Here is a 19663-nt window from a genome sequence, read left to right as displayed (position 1 = left end):
AAACCTGGAGGCCCTAGAAATAGGTGCGTCTTTTCTTTAGAAGCTAAAAGAGAAATGCACTCGCTGATGCTGTACGAAATTACAGGCCCCAAACCAGCATCGTTAAGCAGTAGCAATCTCCCTCGGCGGTCTCGCCTAGCCCCACTGGTCTCCCGACCCGGACTCACCCAGGCCGCACGCTCCGAGCCCGCTGCAGCTGTGGCCGGTCGCCGCCAGCCGGGGGAGAACCAGGGGAAGCAGGCGCCGGGTGGGGGGGCGGGTCACAAAACGCCGGGGGCCGTCCCTACCGCCACCGCCCCTGAGCCGGTGCCCACAAGCGAGACTTCCCAGTGCCCACCCGCGCAGGCACAGGAAGCACTTCCTGGGCTTGACTGACAGCGCTCTACGCCAATCGCCGTCCAGGAACTCTACGCTGCTCCACGAAGCGTAAGGAAGACGCTCCGCTTCCTAGAGGAGCAGGAGCTGGGGGCGGAGAGAGAAGGAGCCAATAGGAGAAGCGAGAAGGAGGGGGCGGAGTCTCTGCCGTTACCCCTTTTCTGCCTCTCCTCCGACTCGCTGGCTCGCCTGTTGCGGAGGCTATCGGCTCCCCGCTTGCAGCCCTCCGCCGACGGCTTCGCGCTGCCCGGGGACCGGGAACCCGCGAGACTCTCGTCTGCGGTGCTAAGGGTGTGCCTCAGCAGCCCAAGGCGCGGAAGAGGGACGCCCCGGCCTTCGGGCCACTGCCCTCGTTTTATTTTCGTTGTCGCGAACGCCGTCCGCCCGGGAGGCGCCCCGTGACCGGCGCGATGAGTGCCAACGAGGACCAGGAGGTGAGTCCGGGTGGACGCTCCTTTCCCGCGCAGGCGCGGTGCCCCTCCCCGGCCCCGCACGTGCCCTCGCCTCTACGGCGACAGCCTGGCTGAGACGCCCTAAGTTTGCGGGTGTCTTGCGCGGGGAGGCGTGGCGCGCTTACCTGGGTAGGGGACCACCTCTGCCTTTCCTCCCCCGCACTGCAGTTTTGAGTTTTGCAAACCCTGGGGTTCCCCCAGGTCTCCTGATAACGAGGGCGAGTGTCCTTGGCCCGCGACCCGGTGCACTTGGCTCGCCTTAAATCCCGTGCGTTGTTCAGCGCCTGTGTTCTGAGTTAGGCTCTTTGGGAATCTAATCACCTTTACATTTTAAAATCTGTTGGCTGGTAGAGAAAGTTAATTGAGTTAGTTAAATTTCTGGTGCAGGGAAATAATGACACTAGTGTCTTCTGGCCATGTTGCTTGGTGGAAGGAATCATTTAATGTATCCATCTGACAGTTGTCCAGTGGATACGAACTCTGTTTTGACCATCCATGTACTACCGGAATTGTATGGTTTACACTCAGGTATTTTCTCGTGAAATGCCACTTTGACATTGAATCATATGATATTAGAGTTGTAAGTAGGAGTTCACTTTTCATTTAGAGTATACTGCTTGAAAGTTAGCACTTTCAAGTGACACATGTCATGGAATCTCGATATTGGAAGTTACCTTTAAAGAAGACCCAAAATTCAACAAGCTGTGATGTCTGAATCCTTCTAAAATATTCTTTATTTTTATTTTTTAAAAATATTTATTTATTTATTTATTTATGGCTGTGTTGGGTCTTCGTTTCTGTGCGAGGGCTTTCTCTAGTTGCGGCAAGTGGGGGCCACTCTTCATCGCGGTGCGCGGGCCTCTCACTGTCGCGGCCTCTCTTGTTGCGGAGCACAGGCTCCAGACGCACAGGCTCAGTAGTTGTGGCTCACGGGGCCCACCCTCTCCGCGGCATGTGGGATCTTCCCGGACCAGGGCTCGAACCTGTGTCCCCTGCATTGGCAGGCGAATTCTCAACCACTGCGCCACCAGGAGAGCCCCTAAAATATTCTTGCCAGTTGAGTTTCTAAGAAGGCGTGAACAGTTCTTACTGTGTAGCATGGAGCGTATAGTGTAAGGTTTCTCGAAGTTTGGCCCGTGGACCACCGCCTAGAACCTTCTGGGTGGTTGTTAGAGAAACAGTTACCTGCACTCTAGCTCAGATTTACTGAATTGAAATTCCTGTGGTGAGAACCAGCCATCTCCATTTAACAGTAAAATAGCATCTTCTTCCACAGGACTGTTTTTCAGATGTTTGAAGACCATTTTCCTGCCCAGTTTTTCAGACCTCCTCCTCTCATACCAACTGGTTCCTTTCAGCTCTTCTCCATTTGTTCATTCCTTTTAGTTCCTTCACTCTTCTGGAATTGTGTATCTGTGGACACATTATAAGTTTATTTATGTTCTTTTTTTAAAATTGGGGCATTGCAGTTTTCTGCAGTTAGATTTACTGTTAAATCTGAATCTTACCCTTAAAGTGCTTTATGCAGAGCAGTTGTCTTTCATCTTCTGCTCTGTATGTTTAGGTACCTAAGGACAAGTTCTTCTACTTACCCTGTAAAGTTTCATCTTGTTAGATTGTTTTTAAAGGGCTTTTAAATTTCTTCTGCTGCCAGCATGATTCACTATCCCATCAAATTGTCATCCACAAATTTGATAAGCCTGCCTCCAGTTTTTGTTCCTGTCCAAGTCATTTAATTGAAATACGGGAAAGGATTAAGGACAGAAGGAGTAACACTACATTTTGAGTAATGTTGTTTTTCTAATCTCATCTCAGTTATTCCTTGATCCAGTTTGAATTCTTATATGTTTTTTTCTGTGAAGGTAGCAAGAGAAACCCATGGGGCTTTATTCCTTGATCCAGTTTGAATTCTTATATGTTTTTTTCTGTGAAGGTAGCAAGAGAAACCCATGGGGCTTTGCTGAAGTCCAGGTAGACTGTTTTGTCTCTTTCCCTAATGTACCAATCCAGTCACCCTCCGTAAGAAGGGTTGTGAACATATATCTTGTTTTTCATATTCTTGCCAAGTCGTAGGGGCTACTCCTTAACTCTGCTGGGTCCTCGCAAACTCTTTCTTTAATGATCTGTCTTAAAATGTTGTCCATGTAGGTCAAACTCACCATCCTGTAGTTTGTAGAATTCTCAACATGCATCTTTTTGAAAAGTAAAATATCTGAGGAAGTGCACTCTTTCTTTTCTTTACCTCTTCTGAGGTCTTTGTCAGTAATCACAACAGTGATGGGGTCTTCTCATTTGTAAGCCCACAGCATTATAAGAAGTATTTCCAGGGCTTCCCTGGTGGCGCAGTGGTTGAGAGTCTGCCTGCCAATGCAGGGGACACGGGTTCGAGCCCTGGTCTGGGAAGATCCCACATGCCGCGGAGCAACTAGGCCCGTGAGCCACAACTACTGAGCCTGCGCGTCTGGAGCCTGTGCTCCGCAACAACAGAGGCTGCGATAGTGAGAGGTCCACGCACCGCGATGTAGAGTGGCCCCCGCTCGCCACAACTAGAGAAAGCCCTCACACGGAAACGAAGACCCAACACAGCCAAAAATAAATTAATAAATTAATTAAAAAAAAAAAAAAAAAGAAGTATTTCCAGCCAAGGATTGCTAGTTACATTTTCTCTTGCAGTCCTTTTCCCCATCTTGGATAGATACTTGTCAACCTCTTTCTAACTACCATTTTTTAAAAGCTCTTTTTATTGTCCGTAAGTGTTTTTTCAAGTTTTGTATCCTTCTGTGGTAGGAATTACAAATATAAATAGTATGTGTAAATCATGGGGAATGAGTGTGTTTCATACTTCTCGTCCACAAGTTTAATGTCCTTTCTACCCCAGGCTAGCCTTTAGCAGAGTGAGAAAGCACAGGCTCTGGAGTTGCTTTAAACTGAATCTTATTTTCCTCCCTAGTAGGAAGGAGAAAACAGTAAGATCTTCATAGGATTGATGTGAGAATTAAGTGAGATAATGCACCGCAAAATGCTTAGCGGTGCCTGGCGCATAGTGTTAAAGAAAGGGTTAGGATTGTGATGTGTTAGTATACGCACCTGGGTCATAAACGTCGAAGGCCATATAAGTCAGCCAAGTTTTACGCTGTTGAGTGGACTTGAACCAGAAACAAAAGATCCTCTATTTCTAATCCGTTTATATGACTAAACAACACTCATGTGATTCATTTCTTTCAGATGGAACTGGAGGCATTGCGTTCTATTTATGAAGGAGATGAAAGTTTCCGGGAATTAAGTCCGGTTTCATTTCAATATAGGGTAAGACCTGGCATGAATAGAAGCACTTACTACTTTGTTGGAAAAGACGAAAGTTGCTTTTTAAAATGCTGGGGGCGGGTGTTGTTTTGTTTTTTTTTAATTTAGTGGTTTACATTTATTATGTCTTTGGATTTGCTGAAGCATTTAAATGAAAACTCATCACCATGACATGAGTTATTTTCAACTTTTGAAAACTTAATTCAGAAACTTTTAAAAACTAAGGTAAACGTTTTTATTGTAAGAGAATTTTAAAATGTTAGAAACAGAAGAAACATTAGAAATTATGTGGTTTTACCTTCTAATCTTAAAGATAACTTCTCAGTCCTAACTTCCCAAGCTCCCACAGCTTATATTGATAAATGTTGGGGTTAAAATCCAGGTCTCTAGTCCAAGTCTAGCATTCTTTTTACTACCCTATAATTTAGTCAAGAAAAGTTGATATTAATTCTGTATTACCAATGTGCGTGAATATTTTATGAGTATGTGAAATGTCAATTTTTCTTTGAAATAAAGGTTGCTTATAACTCTTTTTCAACGTGGAACAGTACCAGTATTTTATTTTATAAATAAATAATATAAACCGTTCATCTGAATGATTTTAAGTAGTAGTGGGTGGTATGGAAACCTTTTTTTATAAAAGACTTATGCAGGATTTATGGTTGTTAACATTGTCACCATTTAAAATAAATTGTTTGAGAAATGGTCCTTATACATGATTGTTATCGACTTCACAGGAAGTAAATCCCTTATAGTTATTTTTTTTTAGAAACTCCCCTCTCTGCTCAGTGCTTCTCAGTTCCCTTTCAAGCTCCACGGTCCTTACACCACTCCATGTATATACAGCAGAGCCTTTTAATGGCCGGAGGTAACAGTGGAGTTAAGCCCTGGGCCCTTCTGTTTGAATCCAGCCGTCCCCGCAGACTTCCCCAGCCACGGCCCCTGTCCCCGAGCAAATGGGAGAGTCCCCTGTGCTTCCCCAGATGTCCGTGCTGACACCAGCAGCTACTCACTGAGCACACAGTCTCCAGGATGCCGTAGGACGTGTGTGTGTCCTGTCGGGTGGACACACTGATGCGACCTGTAGGATGGATTTATGAGCAATGGAGTGTGACGTTTGGACACAGTGAGCTGAGTCACAGGACCTGGGGTTCGGTTCTGGCTGAGTCCTGGTCACGCCCTGGGTTCCTGCACAGACAATGTTAGCAGCCTTCTCAGTGACTCTCCCCTTTCCGTTCTTACCGCAGCTTCCCTGGTGCCGCTTCACCACTAGGCCTCCCACTACTACTAGCCGGCTCTCTGAAATACAGCATGAGTTATCCCGCTCCTCTGTTTAAAAAGGTTTCTCCATTCCTGTAGAATGAGGACGAAACCCCTCAGCTTGACACCCAGTGCCTTCTGTTTGCTTCGGACTGTGTCTGCAGACTTTCCTAGCGCTGGCATCTGTTAGACGTGATACCTCGTTAAATGTTTCGCTGCATTGTCATTGATACTCTGTCTTGGGACACATTGTTTGCTCTTGCCCTCACCTCGCATCCATCATCCATCCCGCTCCTCCGTTAATGCTTGCCCCAAGCCTCCTCTGTGACGTACGTGGGCCACGTCTCCTCTCTGTCCCCTGACTTCAGAGTAGAATCGATAGTCCCCATTTCCTCATGCTATGTTCTGTCCCTTCGGAACTTTTCATAGTGCTGCAGTTTAGTGAGTTGTCTGAAGATCTGTCTCCCTTGAAGAAGTAGTGGTCTTGTCTCTTGGGTAACGCACGGTGTGAGGCGTGTGGCAGTTTGTTTCTACATACACTTTGGGTAAGGATTTAGTGATTGCATAAAGCAAGTAACTTTTATTACTTTTTTTTTCCTACTGTACAGTGGAGTTCCCTGTGCTATACAGCAGCTTCTTATTAGTTATCTGTTTTATACCTGTTAGTGTGTATATGTCAATCCCAATCTCCCAATTCATCCCACCCACCACTTTTATTACTTTTTAATTATCTCTACTTAAAACACAAGCATAAACCGATGACGTCCATTATGCAGGTAATCAGCTTAGGTAAGTATAGCAACAGATCCCGAAGTTTAGTTGACATAATTTCTAAGCCTCACCTTATATTGATGTGGGGTATGATTGAGGGTAAGGAGATGTGAATAAAAACATTAGTGGTCAGAAAATAAAAGTGAGTCAAGTAACAATTTGGGGTGAAAATTTTTTAAGTCTTTTGACTGATGTTTAATATTAAGTATTTAAAAACCCACAAAGCAGTACATATACTAAAAATACTACAGAAGAGATTAGCATTGCCCTGTGCAAGAATGAGATGCTGATTCATGAATCATTCCATAGTTTTATTTGAAAATCATCATTCTGCAACAACCAATGTGATGATTGTTTCAGGTAAGGATCCTTAATGGATACTGAAACCTTTGGGTGAAAAGTTGTTGAGAAATAAGCTATGCACATGGTTTTGTAGTATCACCCACAGATTGCTTCGTAATTACGAAATGAAAAAGATACCTTTCCATTGAAGAGGTCTGGAGAATATCACCCTAACCAAGTGATCAAACTTGGTATCACCACTAATGATTCCGGAAGATCTTATGTGCCTCATTATTTGGTGCTGGGGGGGTACACCACATCGCCTACCCAGTATCTTTATCAAAGCCATTTACCAAAGCCGTTTAGTCTGAATCTGAACAGAGGAAACAGTCAGTCCTGATCTGGGGACTTATACAAGAAAACTGGCCTAGGTTCTTTTTGTCATGAAAGACATTTAGGAGGTGGGTTGGGTACTGGGGACTGTTGTAAATTAAAACAGAATAAAGAGATCTGACAACCAGATGTAATCCACGATCCTCGACGGATTATGGATTTGGGTGTTGAGGGAGTGCTTTGTTAAAGGATACTTTAGATATGATTGGTGACTTTTAATATAAGTTATAATTAGATAATATTTTTGTATCCATGTTGAATTTCTTGGGTGTGGTAATGGTTTTGTGGTTATAAAGGAGAAGGTCCTTATTCTCAGGATACTTTAGTTTAAGGACATTTCATCACGTCTGCAGTTTACTTTCAAATGGTTCAACAAATGCCAAAGGAAAAAAATCACATACATTGGGGAAAGGGAGTTGGTCCTGTAGTGGAAGAAGGAGAAGGCAGGTGGAATAATAGGTATGTGGTGAATAAGATACGTGTCAGTGAGTGTTCATTGTTCTATTCTAGTTTTTCTGTAAAAGTTTTCGAAATAAAAAGCTGGGAAGAGCAAAAGAAATAGAAAAGACATCTTAAATTCAGGTCAAATAGGTGATCAAAAGATACAAACTTCCAACTATAAAGTAAATAAGTCGTGGGGATGTAATGTACAGCATGGCGACTGCAGTTGATAATACCCTATTGTGTACTTTGAAAGTTGCTAAGAGAGTAGATCTTAGAAGTTCTCATCACAAGAAAAAGAAAATTGTAACCGTGTGTGGTGATGGATGTTAACTAGATTCATTGTGGTGACCATTTTGCAATATATACAAATGTTGAATCATGTTGTATACCTGAAAGTAGTATAATGTATGTCAGTTATACGTCAATTAAAAAAAAATTTTTTTTAAATAAATTTATTTATTTATTTTTGGCTGCGTTGGGTCTTTGTTGCTGCACGCCGACTTTCTCTAGTTGTGGCGAGCGGGGGCTACTCTTCATTGCAGTGCACGGGCTTCTCACTGCGGTGGCTTCTCTTGTTGCGGAGCACGGGCTCTAGGCCTGTGGGCTCCAGTAGTTGTGGCACATGGTCTTAGTTGCTCTGCGGAATGTGGGATCTTCCGGGACCAGGGCTCGAACCTGTGTCCCCTGCATTAGCAGGCGGATTCTTAACCACTGCACCACCGGGGAAGTCCCTAAAAATTTTAAAAACTTTTTCAGGAGTTGCTGTCCAGCCTAAGGCACTCCTTTCCCTTATCTCTCTACCCTTTCCTTTTTTCTATAAATTTTACATTTCATTTTCTACTTTCTTGGGATTGTGCTAATGCATATCAATTTACCTGTTCTTAAAGCCTCTTATGATTTAGCAATTGGAAAACTTAAGACAAAAATGAGGTGTTTCAAGTTTGTGGATTTTCATTTTTGTCCATTCTCTTCTTGTTCCCATAGTTGATGTCTTATCTTTGTCCTCAGAAAGCTTTGATATAACAAAAAAATACATGTATCAGACATAATCTGGGGGCTGGAAAAGATTGGAGGGCTGATGAGAGAGACAGGCCATGGACATCAGGTAAAGCTGTTAAAATAGCCTAGGAGTGAGTTAAAAGACAGACTAATAAAAGACTGAGCCCTCACCCTGTGCTGGGTCTTAGCCCATACCCCGGAGCTTTTCAACATATGACATGACTGATCTGATCACGAGCATTAGAAAGAAGTCATTTTAAAGATCATCATTTAATATTCTGCCTTTGTAGCACTTTTTACAAGCCTAAGATTTCCCTTTTCTTCAGATAGGTGAAAACGGTGATCCCAAAGCCTTCCTAATAGAGATTTCCTGGACAGAGACCTATCCCCAGACACCTCCAATCATATCTATGAACGCCTTTTTTAACAACACCATGTGAGTAGTGTTTCGTTTTCATGAGGTTTTTTTTGTTGGGGGGCGGGGGCAGGGTAACTGTCTCTTTTACTTTTCTCTTAGCAATGTATTTCTTGTGCATTGCAGATCGTCAGCTGTAAAGCAGAGCATATTAGCCAAGTTACAGGAAGCAGTGGAAGTGAATCTCGGGACGGCCATGACCTACACGTTGTTTGAATATGCCAAGGACAATAAAGAGCGGCTCATGGAGAACCACCGTCCCGTCTGTTCCGCTGTGAGCAGGGGATTCACTTTCGCCATATTTTGTTTGTTCTGGTTTTACTCTGCTCGTAATTCATTTTTACTATTTTATTATTTTTTTTAAATTGGAGGGAGACTTTGTGTTAGATTTAAAATGATGGTTACATCTGAGTTAAATAAGAACAATGAATTTTAGATTTCTTAGTGTCTACTTATCTTTAAAAATGAAATTATATTCTCTAGATTTTACCCTTCACATAAGCCTAGAATACTTCATGGGTGTGCCAAAACTGAGCTGTGTAGAACCAAATACTTTTTCAAGTTTATTTAACGTCTTCCTAAAGCTCAGATAGAAGATTTCTTACATAGTGCTGAAATACATATGAAATTACGTATTTTCTCCATGAGGCTTATTTAGTTGTAAGTAGTCCTGCCACAGTTCAATTGGAACGTGTTGCAGCTTAAGGAGACTTCATTAAATAGGAAAAAATTATTTTATTTCTAGAATTGTTTTAGGAAATAATCATCTTTTATGACCTTAAGCAGGTATGTGTTAGACCCCTTTGCACCAAGTCATGCACTCCAAGACTTTCAGTGGTCAGTATCAGTTGAGTTTTGTCTTGTAAACCAAAGGCCACGAGCAGTTCTGGCTTCCGTGTTCCCCATGAATACAAGTGGACACTGAGAGGCAGCTGGAGAAGCAGTGGAGGGCGGTAGATCCTGGACCGGGGGCCAGACCGCATGGCCCTGAGCATGCACTCGTTTGCTGTGTGACCTTGGGCAGTTTCTTAATCTCTCTGTGCTCAGTTTTGTCATTTTTAAAATGGGGATTATAATAGTATCTACCTCGTGAGATTGTACTAAGGATCAAATCAGTGATAGCTGTACAACATTTATGGCAATGCTTGGCACGTAGTAAGCATTTTAAGTTTTGTCTATCTGACTACATGACCCCAGATATTTAAAAAATTTCCTTCATTTCCTCTGGGAACCAGGAGGTTCTAAGTAGGCATATGTGATTTTTCTAAGGACATATTTAACTTTCAAATAATGGCACATTAACTGAATTGTAAAATTACCTTGGCACTTCAGAGCTTCAGCATAATCGTGGTATCAGATCTTGTTTCTCAGGGACCTGGTTATAACAGTATAACTAATATTATGGCCTTCAATGTGAACTTTTAGGAGAGTGAAACCAATAATGTGCTAAGGTTCCTGATCTAATAAATGAATATAATAATAAAGGATTCTTTTACTTCACAAACCTAAAAATTGTCAACTCATTTCAGGATGTAGCCATATTTAGTGTAATTCAGTAAGTGTTAAGGCTTGAGTCTAAGAATTTGTTCTTTTTTTCTAGACGTCCATAAGCAATATCATCTCAGTTGAAACTCCTAACACAGCCCCATCAAGTAAGAAAAAAGACAAAAAAGAACAACTTTCAAAAGCCCAGAAACGTAAGCTGGCAGATAAAACAGGTTTGTGTTATTTTTTTCTCTTTTATAACACACATAACTGGATTGCTTTTTGGTATGATATGAATGCTTAATAAGTATATTTAGATTTACAAGATTAGTTCTCTATACTCTTCATTCTTGGAACATTTGGATCAGAGACTGTTTTAGGTCACAGACGTATATTGAAAATATTTACTACTACTTTACCACAAGAGATAAACATTTGAGAAGAAGGTAAAGTGGCAAAGTAACTATAAATGAGTCTGAAGATTGTAGACCATTAGAATAGTGTACAGATGTGTGTCCTACTGGTACCCTCTCTGACATTTTTGGAATTTTCCTGTTTGTTTACCTTTATGACAGATAAGTGTATTTTTGAAATTTTTTTGAAATATAGCTTTTATTTGAAATGAAGTTTGGTATACCATCAGATCTTAACACAATAAATAATTTAATGTTTTCGTAGTTGACTTACTTATACAACAAGATTTAAGAATATATATTTGGTCCTTTTTCTTTATTTAACCTAAAACTTTGCAAATTGACATCAATCTGTAAACTTTTTTCCCAGTTAAGGAAAATGAGGACGTTACCATGTGTGCGTATAGATATTTCTATCCACATACACAAGTGTGTACGTATACTTAGGTCTGTATGTGTGTGTTATTGCTGTATGGTTACAAGCTGCCCTTTATTAAAAGAAGTGACCCTTTTACTTTGGTGAAGAGGTTTAAAATAATACCCTTTCTTTTATAAAGTGATGGTAGTTTTTGGTTGTTTATGTTTTGTTTAATGTCATTTGTGGCAAAATAAAAAGAAAGCAACCGTGTTGGCCCTCAAAATACATTTTTTGAGATCGTATTGGTTTATGAAATAGAAAATCTGGGACTCCATTATACCTACTGTCAAAGCAGATTAAAGTATAAACAACTGAAGCAGTAAATTGTTAGCCATTACAATCTGTTTTTTAGAATTTTGGTTCATCTCTTTTCAGAATGTTTTAGCATGTATTTCAGTTAGTTTGTTACTGTTGCTTTCACACATAATGATCTACAGTTGTTCCCTTTCATTACTATCTGCCTACCTCCCTCTCCTTGGTGATGCCCACCTAAAAGTCCTTATCTTCCTATAAGTATGGTGCAGGAGCTTGTGACTTGAAACTTGCATTCTAAATAAAACTTTAATGGGACAGTCATGGCATTGTGGGTAAGTTTTGGTTACCAGAATTGGTGATCTGTCCCCGTGCCCCCTTATAACCAGTAACCAGTGAGATAAGATTCTTATTGGCATGAAGGAGAAAAGAGCCATTAGCATCTAAAATTGAGCTCCAGTGATATTATAGCTTTTCTCTTATAAGAATCACAGGGTTAGTTTCTGTTTCTCTTACTCTACAATTAGTGTCCTTGATTTGAATGCAGATTTTGAAAGTTTCATAAAATGAGGCATATATAGATATATCAAGCAAAGAGGAAATCAAGACATTTTAAATTGAAAATTTTTAGACTGCATTTATTAAACTATTTTTCACATTTGAATATTCTATTAAAAGAGTGAAATTACTTCATAAACTATAAATTCTTATAAAAGGGTTGCGCTTGCTTTTAAGCACTCCCAACAGGTTAAAGCCCTGATTAAAGAATGTCAGATTAAAAAATGGATATTTTATCAGAGCACAGCAGTTAGTAAATAAGTTGGCCCGGCCTCCTCTTAGGTTTGCAGGCAGACGTGTTGAGAAGGCCTCTTGTCTTGAGCCTGCTTCCTGGCATGAGCACTAACTCACAAAAGAGCAAACTGACACAACTTCTCACTTCAGTAAGCAAGGACCTTTTATTATTTAAATTTTTAATACATTTGTTGTGTAGAGTAGTATATAAAATCTTATTTAAATTTAAATATTACTGATTGGTCTTAGATATAAAGTTAGTGTTTTCATCCTTTAGATCACAAAGGAGAACTTCCTCGAGGTTGGAACTGGGTTGATGTGGTGAAGGTATGTAATATTTATATTCCAGTCTTCAAAAAATTGTTACAGTTATTGCCATCAAGTAATGAAATTTATATCTTCCATTTTCTCCCCTTCAACCTTTGGATTTTACTGGGATGTCTGTTTCCTTTTTCACTTTCAGCATGTAAGTATTTTTGAAATATCTTTCACATTTTTCTCTTCCCTACGCCCTCAGTTTTAGGTTTTCTTTTTTTAATAATGGGAAATCTGTAGAAATGAGTTATAACTACAGTAAAGTGTGCCTGTTTATGTAAGTACATCTTAAGAATAGACGTACTAAAATATGACTCTAAATTATAGATAATATGGAATTTGAAACAAGTCATGAAAAGGAGTGCTTTGATTTCTTAGTAGAAGTTAAGTATTTTTTTACGGCAGACCCTAAACGTAATATCCCACCATCGTCAAGAAAGATTTTCTGTTTTTGTTGTTGAAAATTGTTTACTTTCCACTTGGAACTTTTTGTCCCCTTCTCTCTGGGTTTTTTTTTGCCTTACTCGTCAACTGATCCTTAATACAGTAAGTTAATGCCCTGTCTAGGACTTCATGAAATGAGTTTTCATTCCAATTAGTGTCACTACTGCTGTGTGGAGTAATTAATATGATCCAAGATTAGGATTAATGAGGACCCACAAGTATGGGTAATTTAAAAGCAGTGTATTCTTAAAGTTTATTTTGGAGCCAGCTGTTTGGGCCATAGGATGCCTTTTCTATAGAACCTGTTTGAAGTAATTTTTGTGCTTCTAAAATCTAGTACAAAAATATTACCTGAGAGTAGAGAGCCATGAGCCACAACTGGAATAAAGAAACACAGTACACGCAGACCTTGTTTTATTTCAGTTCACTTTATCTTGCTTCGTAGATACTGTTTTGTACAAATTGAAGGTGTGTGGCAATCCTGCATTGTCAGATGATGGTTTGCATTTTTTAGCAATACAGTATTTTTTGATTAAGGTGTGTGCATCGTTTTTTTAGACATCATGCTATTGCACACCTAATAAACTACAGTATAGTGTAAACATTTACGTGCACTGGGAAACCAAAAAATTCGTGTGTCTCGCTTTATTGTGATGTTTGCTTTATTGCGGTCGTCTGGAACCCAACCCGCAAAATTTTGAGGTCGGCCTTTACTACTTCTTGCCTTCCTGGGAAGAGGCTGACCCTATACAAGCCATCTGTGTGGGTGAAGCTTCTCTGGCGTTCTCTCATTGACTTGGGCCCCCGCCACTGATCCGTGATGGATACTTACCATTGTCCCAGGTGCACCTGTATTTATCTCACCAGCTAAGTCTGCTCTCCCCTTAAAATGCTGCCTGCTCCAGAGGAGCTGTCTCCCAGTCAGAGTAAGGATCCATCTTTTCGGTGTGGCGCCTTCCAGCCAAGCATGAAAAGGAGAATAATCTGGGTCATCTCAAGTGATCATGCTCCTTTTTCCCGAGAGCCAGAAGTGTCGTTTTCAGTTTTTTTGTTTTTGTTTTTGATGTGGACCATTTTTTAAAGTCTTATTGAATTTGTTACAATATTGCTTTTGTTTTTTATGTTTTGGTTTTTTGCATGAGGCATGTGGGATTTTAGCTCCCCAACCAGGGATTGAGCCCACACCCCCTGCATTGGAAGACGAAGTCTTAACCACTGGACCGCCAGGGAAGTCCCCAGTTTGTTTTTAAGAGAGACCTTCTTAATATAAATTAGAATTTTAAGCCAAAAAAGAAAGTAAAATTCAAATAATCCAGTAAGCTTGGGAGATGGGAGAGAGATTTTTAAGAAGGAGCTTACCACCTAGACACGGTTTGGACTCAGAATCCATTACTCTAAGCCAGTGGTTTCCACATGTGGTCTTTGGAGGCCCTCTCGGAGGGACTGTCAGGTTCAGACTCTTTGCATCAAAATAGTAAGATGTTTTTGCCTTTTTTACTCTTCCTCTCGCACATGTACAGTGGCATTTACGAGAGGCTGCATGAAGTGTGATGATGCCATCACTACGTTCTCCTATTAGAACACTAATGGAATGTGTGCTTTTATATTCTTGCGTTTTCCAGAATTTTCTAAGATAGTAAGTAGGTTTAGGATCTAAGTACGTTCATTTCTGTGTTCACTCCGTTTGTTCCTAGTACTTGGACTGTTTTTGTTGGCCATTTTCCATTATATCTGTCTTACTGTAGAAGCAGATTTGTGAGAACCCAGCTATCTTCTGTTGAGCTCGATAATAAAGAGATTTGCAAAAATGTAAAACAACACTACTCTTCACTTTAAGTTTTGGTTTTTTGTTTTAGAAAATGCAGTTTTTGGGCTTCCCTGGTGGCGCAGTGGTTAAGAATCTGCCTGCCAATGCAGGGGACACAGGTTCAAGCCCTGAGCCGGGAAGATCCCACATGCCACAGAGCAATTAAGTCTGTTGCGCCACAACTACGGAGCCTGCGCTCTAGAACCCACGAGCCACAACTACTGAGGCCCGTGCTCCTAGAGCCTGTGCTCCGCAACAAGAGAAGCCACCGCAATGAGAAGCCCGCGCACCACAACGAAGAGTAGCCCCCGCTCACCGCAACTAGAAAAAGCCCGCGTGCAGCAACGAAGACCCAACACAGCCAAAAACAAATAAATAAATTAAAAAAAAAAAAAAAGAAAAGAAAATGCAGTTTTTCATTTTTAAAATGTGACTGGGTTGTCATTATTGTTATTTTTATTTATTTTAAAATTTATTTATTTACTTTTTTTTTGGCTGCGTTGGGTCTTCGTTGCTGCACGCGGGCTTTCTCTAGTTGTGGCGAGCGGGGGCTACTCTTCATTGTGTTGCGCGGGCTTCTCATTGCGGTGGCTTCTCTTGTTGTGGAGCATGGGCTCTAGGCATGCGGGTTTCAGTAGTTGTGGTACATGGGCTCAGTAGTTGTGGCGCACGGGCTTAGTTGCTCCGCGGCATGTGGGATCTTCCAGGACCAGGGCTCGAACCCATGTCCCCTGCATTGGCAGGTGGGTTCTTAACCACTGCGCCACCAGGGAAGCCCCTGTTATTTTTACATGAATTAAATTTCTCATCTTTCACATGCAGGTGGGTATAATGTATATTTTAAAAAACAAAAAACAAAAAACCTCTTTAGGATTCTCAATTTTTAAGAGTGGGAAGAGGTCCTGGAGCCAAAATGTTTGAGAAGCGCAGTTTAAGACTTGTATCACGTTTTCAAAACTAACTGTAAGAATTATCTAGTTCAGATGATAAATCTTAAGTGTTTTATATAATTTTAAAATTTTAGAATTTATTATTTGTAAAAAAACAAAAATAGGAGAATATCATTCATTTTATAAATGGTACCTTTTGTATACTCTTGGTTCCAATTTGTTTCTTGGAAAGCTTCAAGGGATTTTTTTACCTCTCTTGTTCTGTTGAGGTTATGTTTTCAAAGAATCCTGTTTAAAGTCGCTGAGGCTAAAGTTGAAAAGTATTTCCATATGGTAGAAGCTGTAGATGGTGCAAGTTACTTGAACCTTGTTGCCTGTTGTTCTATTAACTGTAAATGTTGACTTTTGATATGATGTGGAAATAGTGAACTCAAATAATATGATAGCTTAAATTTGTTGAATATTTCTTTCATCTTTTTTTATAGTTAAGCAAAACTGGCTCTAAAGATGATGAATAGCACTTGGAATTGGAGACGAGGGAGGAAGAGCATCCTTTAAAAAGTAAACTGGGTTCCAAATCTTTCATTACTCTTTTCTGGTATGGAGGTGGCTTTTTATAAAACCATGTTTTTGTATGTTTCTTACGTAAAAAAATGTTTTAAGCTGAAAGTTCATGAAGAGATCTGGTTGTATTAAATTACTTTCACAAACTTGCCTTAATAAAAGGTGAAAATGTTACTGTTTAATATACTTTATGAAGCCAATTGGCCTTTGTAAATGGGCAAATATGGGGAATTATAAATCATCGGTGTTGATTTATGTGATCTTATTCTGGTGGATGTGATTTTTTTAAAGGAGTATGAAGCCCTTTTCAAATTCTCATCCCAGTGGAGGAGAAGACTGAGTGAACAGTGCGTTCACAGCATGATCCGCATGAATAGGCTTCTCGTCTGTACGTCTTCATCCCTTCCTTCTCTTAATTACTGAAGCGTAAATTGCTTCAGAGAAATTTAAATACTAGTATTTGAACTTTATACATAATATTCTTTGTAGTTCCTTTTTATTTTTCAAGGGTGAACTGCTTTTTAATAAATGAATATGTTTATACTTTCCTTCTGGTTTGGGTTATGATGTTTGATCATGAGAGCTTTCAATGGTATGTGGAATAGGAGAAAGAAAAATTAAAAAAAAACCAAATCTGCCAAATACATTAGAAAGCATTTGAGTAGAAGTGCTGGTTCCTATTTAAAACCGTTCTCTTGGCTGCATATACCAAAATGGGAGTAAAAGATGCCTTAATATTTAATTTTTATATTGTTAGAGATAATGGTTTTCATAAATTCCTATTTATCTGTTGTTGTGTATTTTTAGTTGTTTGATAACTGAGTTCTTCTAAGTGGTTTCACATAAAACCACATTTCAAGCTTTGTTTCTTTCCAAGTATCCAAATGTATGTCTCAGCCCACTCATCTTTGTAAAAATAGACATAGAGGTCTTTCAAATGCTGTGTTAGCAGGAAGTTACTGATGTGTATGTGCAGTTTACAGTGATTCTGTATATACTCCCCAGCTTCAAAAACACTTAGAACTGCTGCTGTGGTTTCTGGAGGAGTCAGTTGTTGGTTCCTCAATTACACCTGTGCAGCTCGGGTCTGAGTTTTTAAAGAATAGTTAACTTTTAAAGAAGTTTCTTTATCAAAAGAGCAGTTTGAGTTATAGCCATGGTTTTTGCTGGGTTAACATTGGCTTCGGTTAAATCGTTTCAATTATAAAGTAAGTATAACTATGGTGAAGAAGCTTGTCTCATTTTTAAATGCTGAATCACATTTTATTTCTTGAATTAATACGATAGAAACGTCAAAATTCAGGACCACTAGAATATGCCAACTTTTTTGTTTTGGGGTTGTGTGTATAGTTTTTGTTGTGCTGATTTGTTTGCTTGTTTTTTAAAGAAACTGAAACTGCTATGTCTGCTAGTGGAAGAAAATGCTTTGTTTTGGCTCTGAAGATTCTGAAATTATTCAGGCATATCGTGGTTCATCGATTACAAAGAATAATGCTAGTTAAATGCCAATGAGCTATTTTTACTCTTTTTATACGAAATGTACAAATTTCGGGGGGGGGGGTGATGGTGACAGCGGTGCCTCTTACTACCTTATGTAAAACACTTGAACATTTTCATCAATATTGCCATCATCTGTTTAATACTCCCAGTATATTTTCTCAACGTGTTTACCTAAAGTTGTATGGAATGACATAATAAGCAATAAAATCTGAATTACACCCAGTGATGTTTCTACATGTTTTATTTCACATCACTTGAGAGAGAATTGTTGGTTCTATAACTGCACAGACTTACGGTACAAGATGTACCATCCAGCTAGAAACTGTTCCAAATGTTGGACTAAAAAAGGTTTTTTAAATGAACTGATGAGAGGGTAAGATATACTCAGAGTCTAAAAAATTAAATGAAAGTTGGAAGCTTCAGTTTTCACAGCCTCAGGGGGCCCAGAAGACAGGAGATGAAGTCCAGGATCAACCCAGGGTAGGGAGACATAACACATGCACACACACACAGCATGCATGAGGCTGAGACGTGTCCCCCATGGGGGCCCTGAGGAAGAGTTCTTGTCTTGAACTTTGGTTCTGGGTGTAGTAGAAAATGTCAGTATACATACATGTACTCTCCTGCACTCACAACAAGTTATCTCATACTTGGGTTTCAGCCCAAATTCCTCCCCCATGTGGGTAATCTCAAAAAAACCCTCAAGCCAGGGTGGTACCAGGTGGGTAGAACCTCTGTTCAACTGCTAGAAATGAGCACAAATCCACTCTGAAATGTTGAACCCACCTTCAGTCCAGACCTCCAAAGAAGCCCCACGGAATGAAAACAGAACAAGAGGTGTTATCTGGTAGGAATTACCTGGTAATCTATGATTCTGAATTTCAGTGTTTTTGATTATTTGACAAAATCAGGAAGTGATGTATGGTCTAAAGTGTTTTTCAAACTGCACTTTGTGATCCATTAGTGAAGAAATTAATTGTCTTTACCAGCAGTTTTTCTAATGGAATGGACTAGAATAGGATTAAACAGAAAATACCAGTATGCACTGCATGTTGTAAGGGTATTTGGGGGTGTTATGTGTAAGTATTATGTAAAATTTATTTCTTAAAGTGAGTAATGGTGAAAAAAGTTTGAAAGCCGCTGATGAAAGTGTACAAAAGATGGAACAAATTTTATATGAAAACCGTTAATTTTTAAAAAGACAAAATATGCCTTTCAGAGTGCTAATAACATTGGTCGTTAATTTTGCATTATTACTGAAGACCAATTAAGTAAAGCCACATTGCATAGTGTAATGGGAAAGGAGCAAAACATTTGATTTGGAGTAGGATTTTTTTAATGACTTTGTCCTGCAAGAATCTTCATTATTACAGATTTACAGTTTTTGCTTATATGAAGAACTGAAGAGAACACCTAAGAGCTAATACCTGAGTAAATAAATAAATCATTTTAATAGCTTTAATTTCATACTGATAAGAACCAAAAATAAGAAAATTAGTTCAATTTTCCCACCATTTCTAGAGGTATGATCATTTTCTTCCTGGGTTTCCTCTATCAATCCAGTTTCCAAAATAAATTATAACCTGCTGATGGTGGTGATAAAATAGACAGGAAGCACCCCCACCCCTGCCCATTTTCCCCTGTGTGTTACTGCTGGCAGCTGGGAAGTTCGAAGTGACCTTGCACGTTTCTCTGCAGCCTTCTGGTGCTATAAGAGGTCTTTTTCTGTGGCTCCCACAAAGATTTGGCCTGTGGGGACACTCTTCTTGATGCTTGAAACAACAAACCGTCTCTATGATCAGTTCTTTCTTATTTCATTCATAAAAGAGAATGCAAATTATAAAAGGAAACTGTCCCCAGGGTTGGGGGGAGGGGGCAGGAGGAGGATGCAGATGAAATCATTTTGCTTCATAATTAAGTGGTTAGAAATTAACCTTGAAAGTTTTAATCTATGACAGCGTGTAGAATGCAGAAGGAGATGAGAAAGGCTTTCATGCATGGAATTACAGAGGACGGGCCTCAGCAGCCTCACGGTGTGTAGACTGAAGCCTCCTTTGCCCTTCCCTGCTCCAGAGCTGCATTCTGCAGC

General features: G+C 40.0%; 2 protein-coding genes and 1 non-coding gene across 4 annotated transcripts in view; 2 read left to right on the top strand and 1 right to left on the bottom strand.

Annotated features, from left to right (window-relative positions):
• The window catches only part of TRAPPC11 (trafficking protein particle complex subunit 11), a 41282-nt gene extending 40959 nt beyond the window's left edge, over positions 1–323 (bottom strand). The window contains exon 1 of the mRNA XM_059909349.1: positions 168–323. The gene's annotated coding sequence lies outside the window, so the exon portion shown is untranslated. The remainder of the gene's footprint in view (positions 1–167) is intronic.
• A 192-nt stretch (positions 324–515) lies between these two features.
• Positions 516–17796, top strand: RWDD4 (RWD domain containing 4). 2 transcript variants are annotated; one of them, XM_059909255.1, is made up of 8 exons: positions 516–809; positions 4053–4133; positions 8606–8715; positions 8821–8968; positions 10295–10412; positions 12332–12381; positions 15996–16071; positions 16366–17796. In XM_059909255.1, the coding sequence occupies exons 1-7, from the start codon at positions 786–788 to the stop codon at positions 16026–16028; spliced, it is 564 nt and encodes a 187-aa protein (XP_059765238.1). In that variant the 5' UTR covers positions 516–785; the 3' UTR covers positions 16029–16071; positions 16366–17796. The 2 variants fall into 2 exon arrangements, with proteins under 2 accessions (XP_059765238.1, XP_059765237.1); XM_059909254.1 differs by lacking the exon at positions 16366–17796 and adding an exon at positions 12103–12203 and having other exon boundaries at positions 15996–16359.
• LOC132356770 (U6 spliceosomal RNA) lies at positions 6367–6474 on the top strand. Its single transcript, XR_009500047.1, has one exon. It is a non-coding gene; the product is annotated as a U6 spliceosomal RNA (small nuclear RNA).
• Positions 17797–19663: the final 1867 nt, after the last annotated feature.

The sequence above is a fragment of the Balaenoptera ricei genome, chromosome 21 (genome assembly GCF_028023285.1).
Source record: "Balaenoptera ricei isolate mBalRic1 chromosome 21, mBalRic1.hap2, whole genome shotgun sequence".
In the NCBI taxonomy this organism is placed as follows: Eukaryota; Metazoa; Chordata; class Mammalia; order Artiodactyla; family Balaenopteridae; genus Balaenoptera; species Balaenoptera ricei.
Note: the sequence above shows the minus strand (reverse complement) of the source record. Positions and strands in the feature narration are given on the sequence as shown.

What these genes read in the sequence shown, in the direction of transcription:
- RWDD4 (XM_059909254.1), top strand. Translation starts at nt 786, where the DNA reads ATGAGTGCCAACGAGGACCAGGAG. An exon ending in GTGCCAACGAGGACCAGGAG is followed by an intron (nt 810 to 4,052) that starts GTGAGTCCGGGT and finishes CATTTCTTTCAG; the next exon opens with ATGGAACTGGAGGCATTGCG. An exon ending in TGACACAACTTCTCACTTCA is followed by an intron (nt 12,204 to 12,331) that starts GTAAGCAAGGAC and finishes TTCATCCTTTAG; the next exon opens with ATCACAAAGGAGAACTTCCT.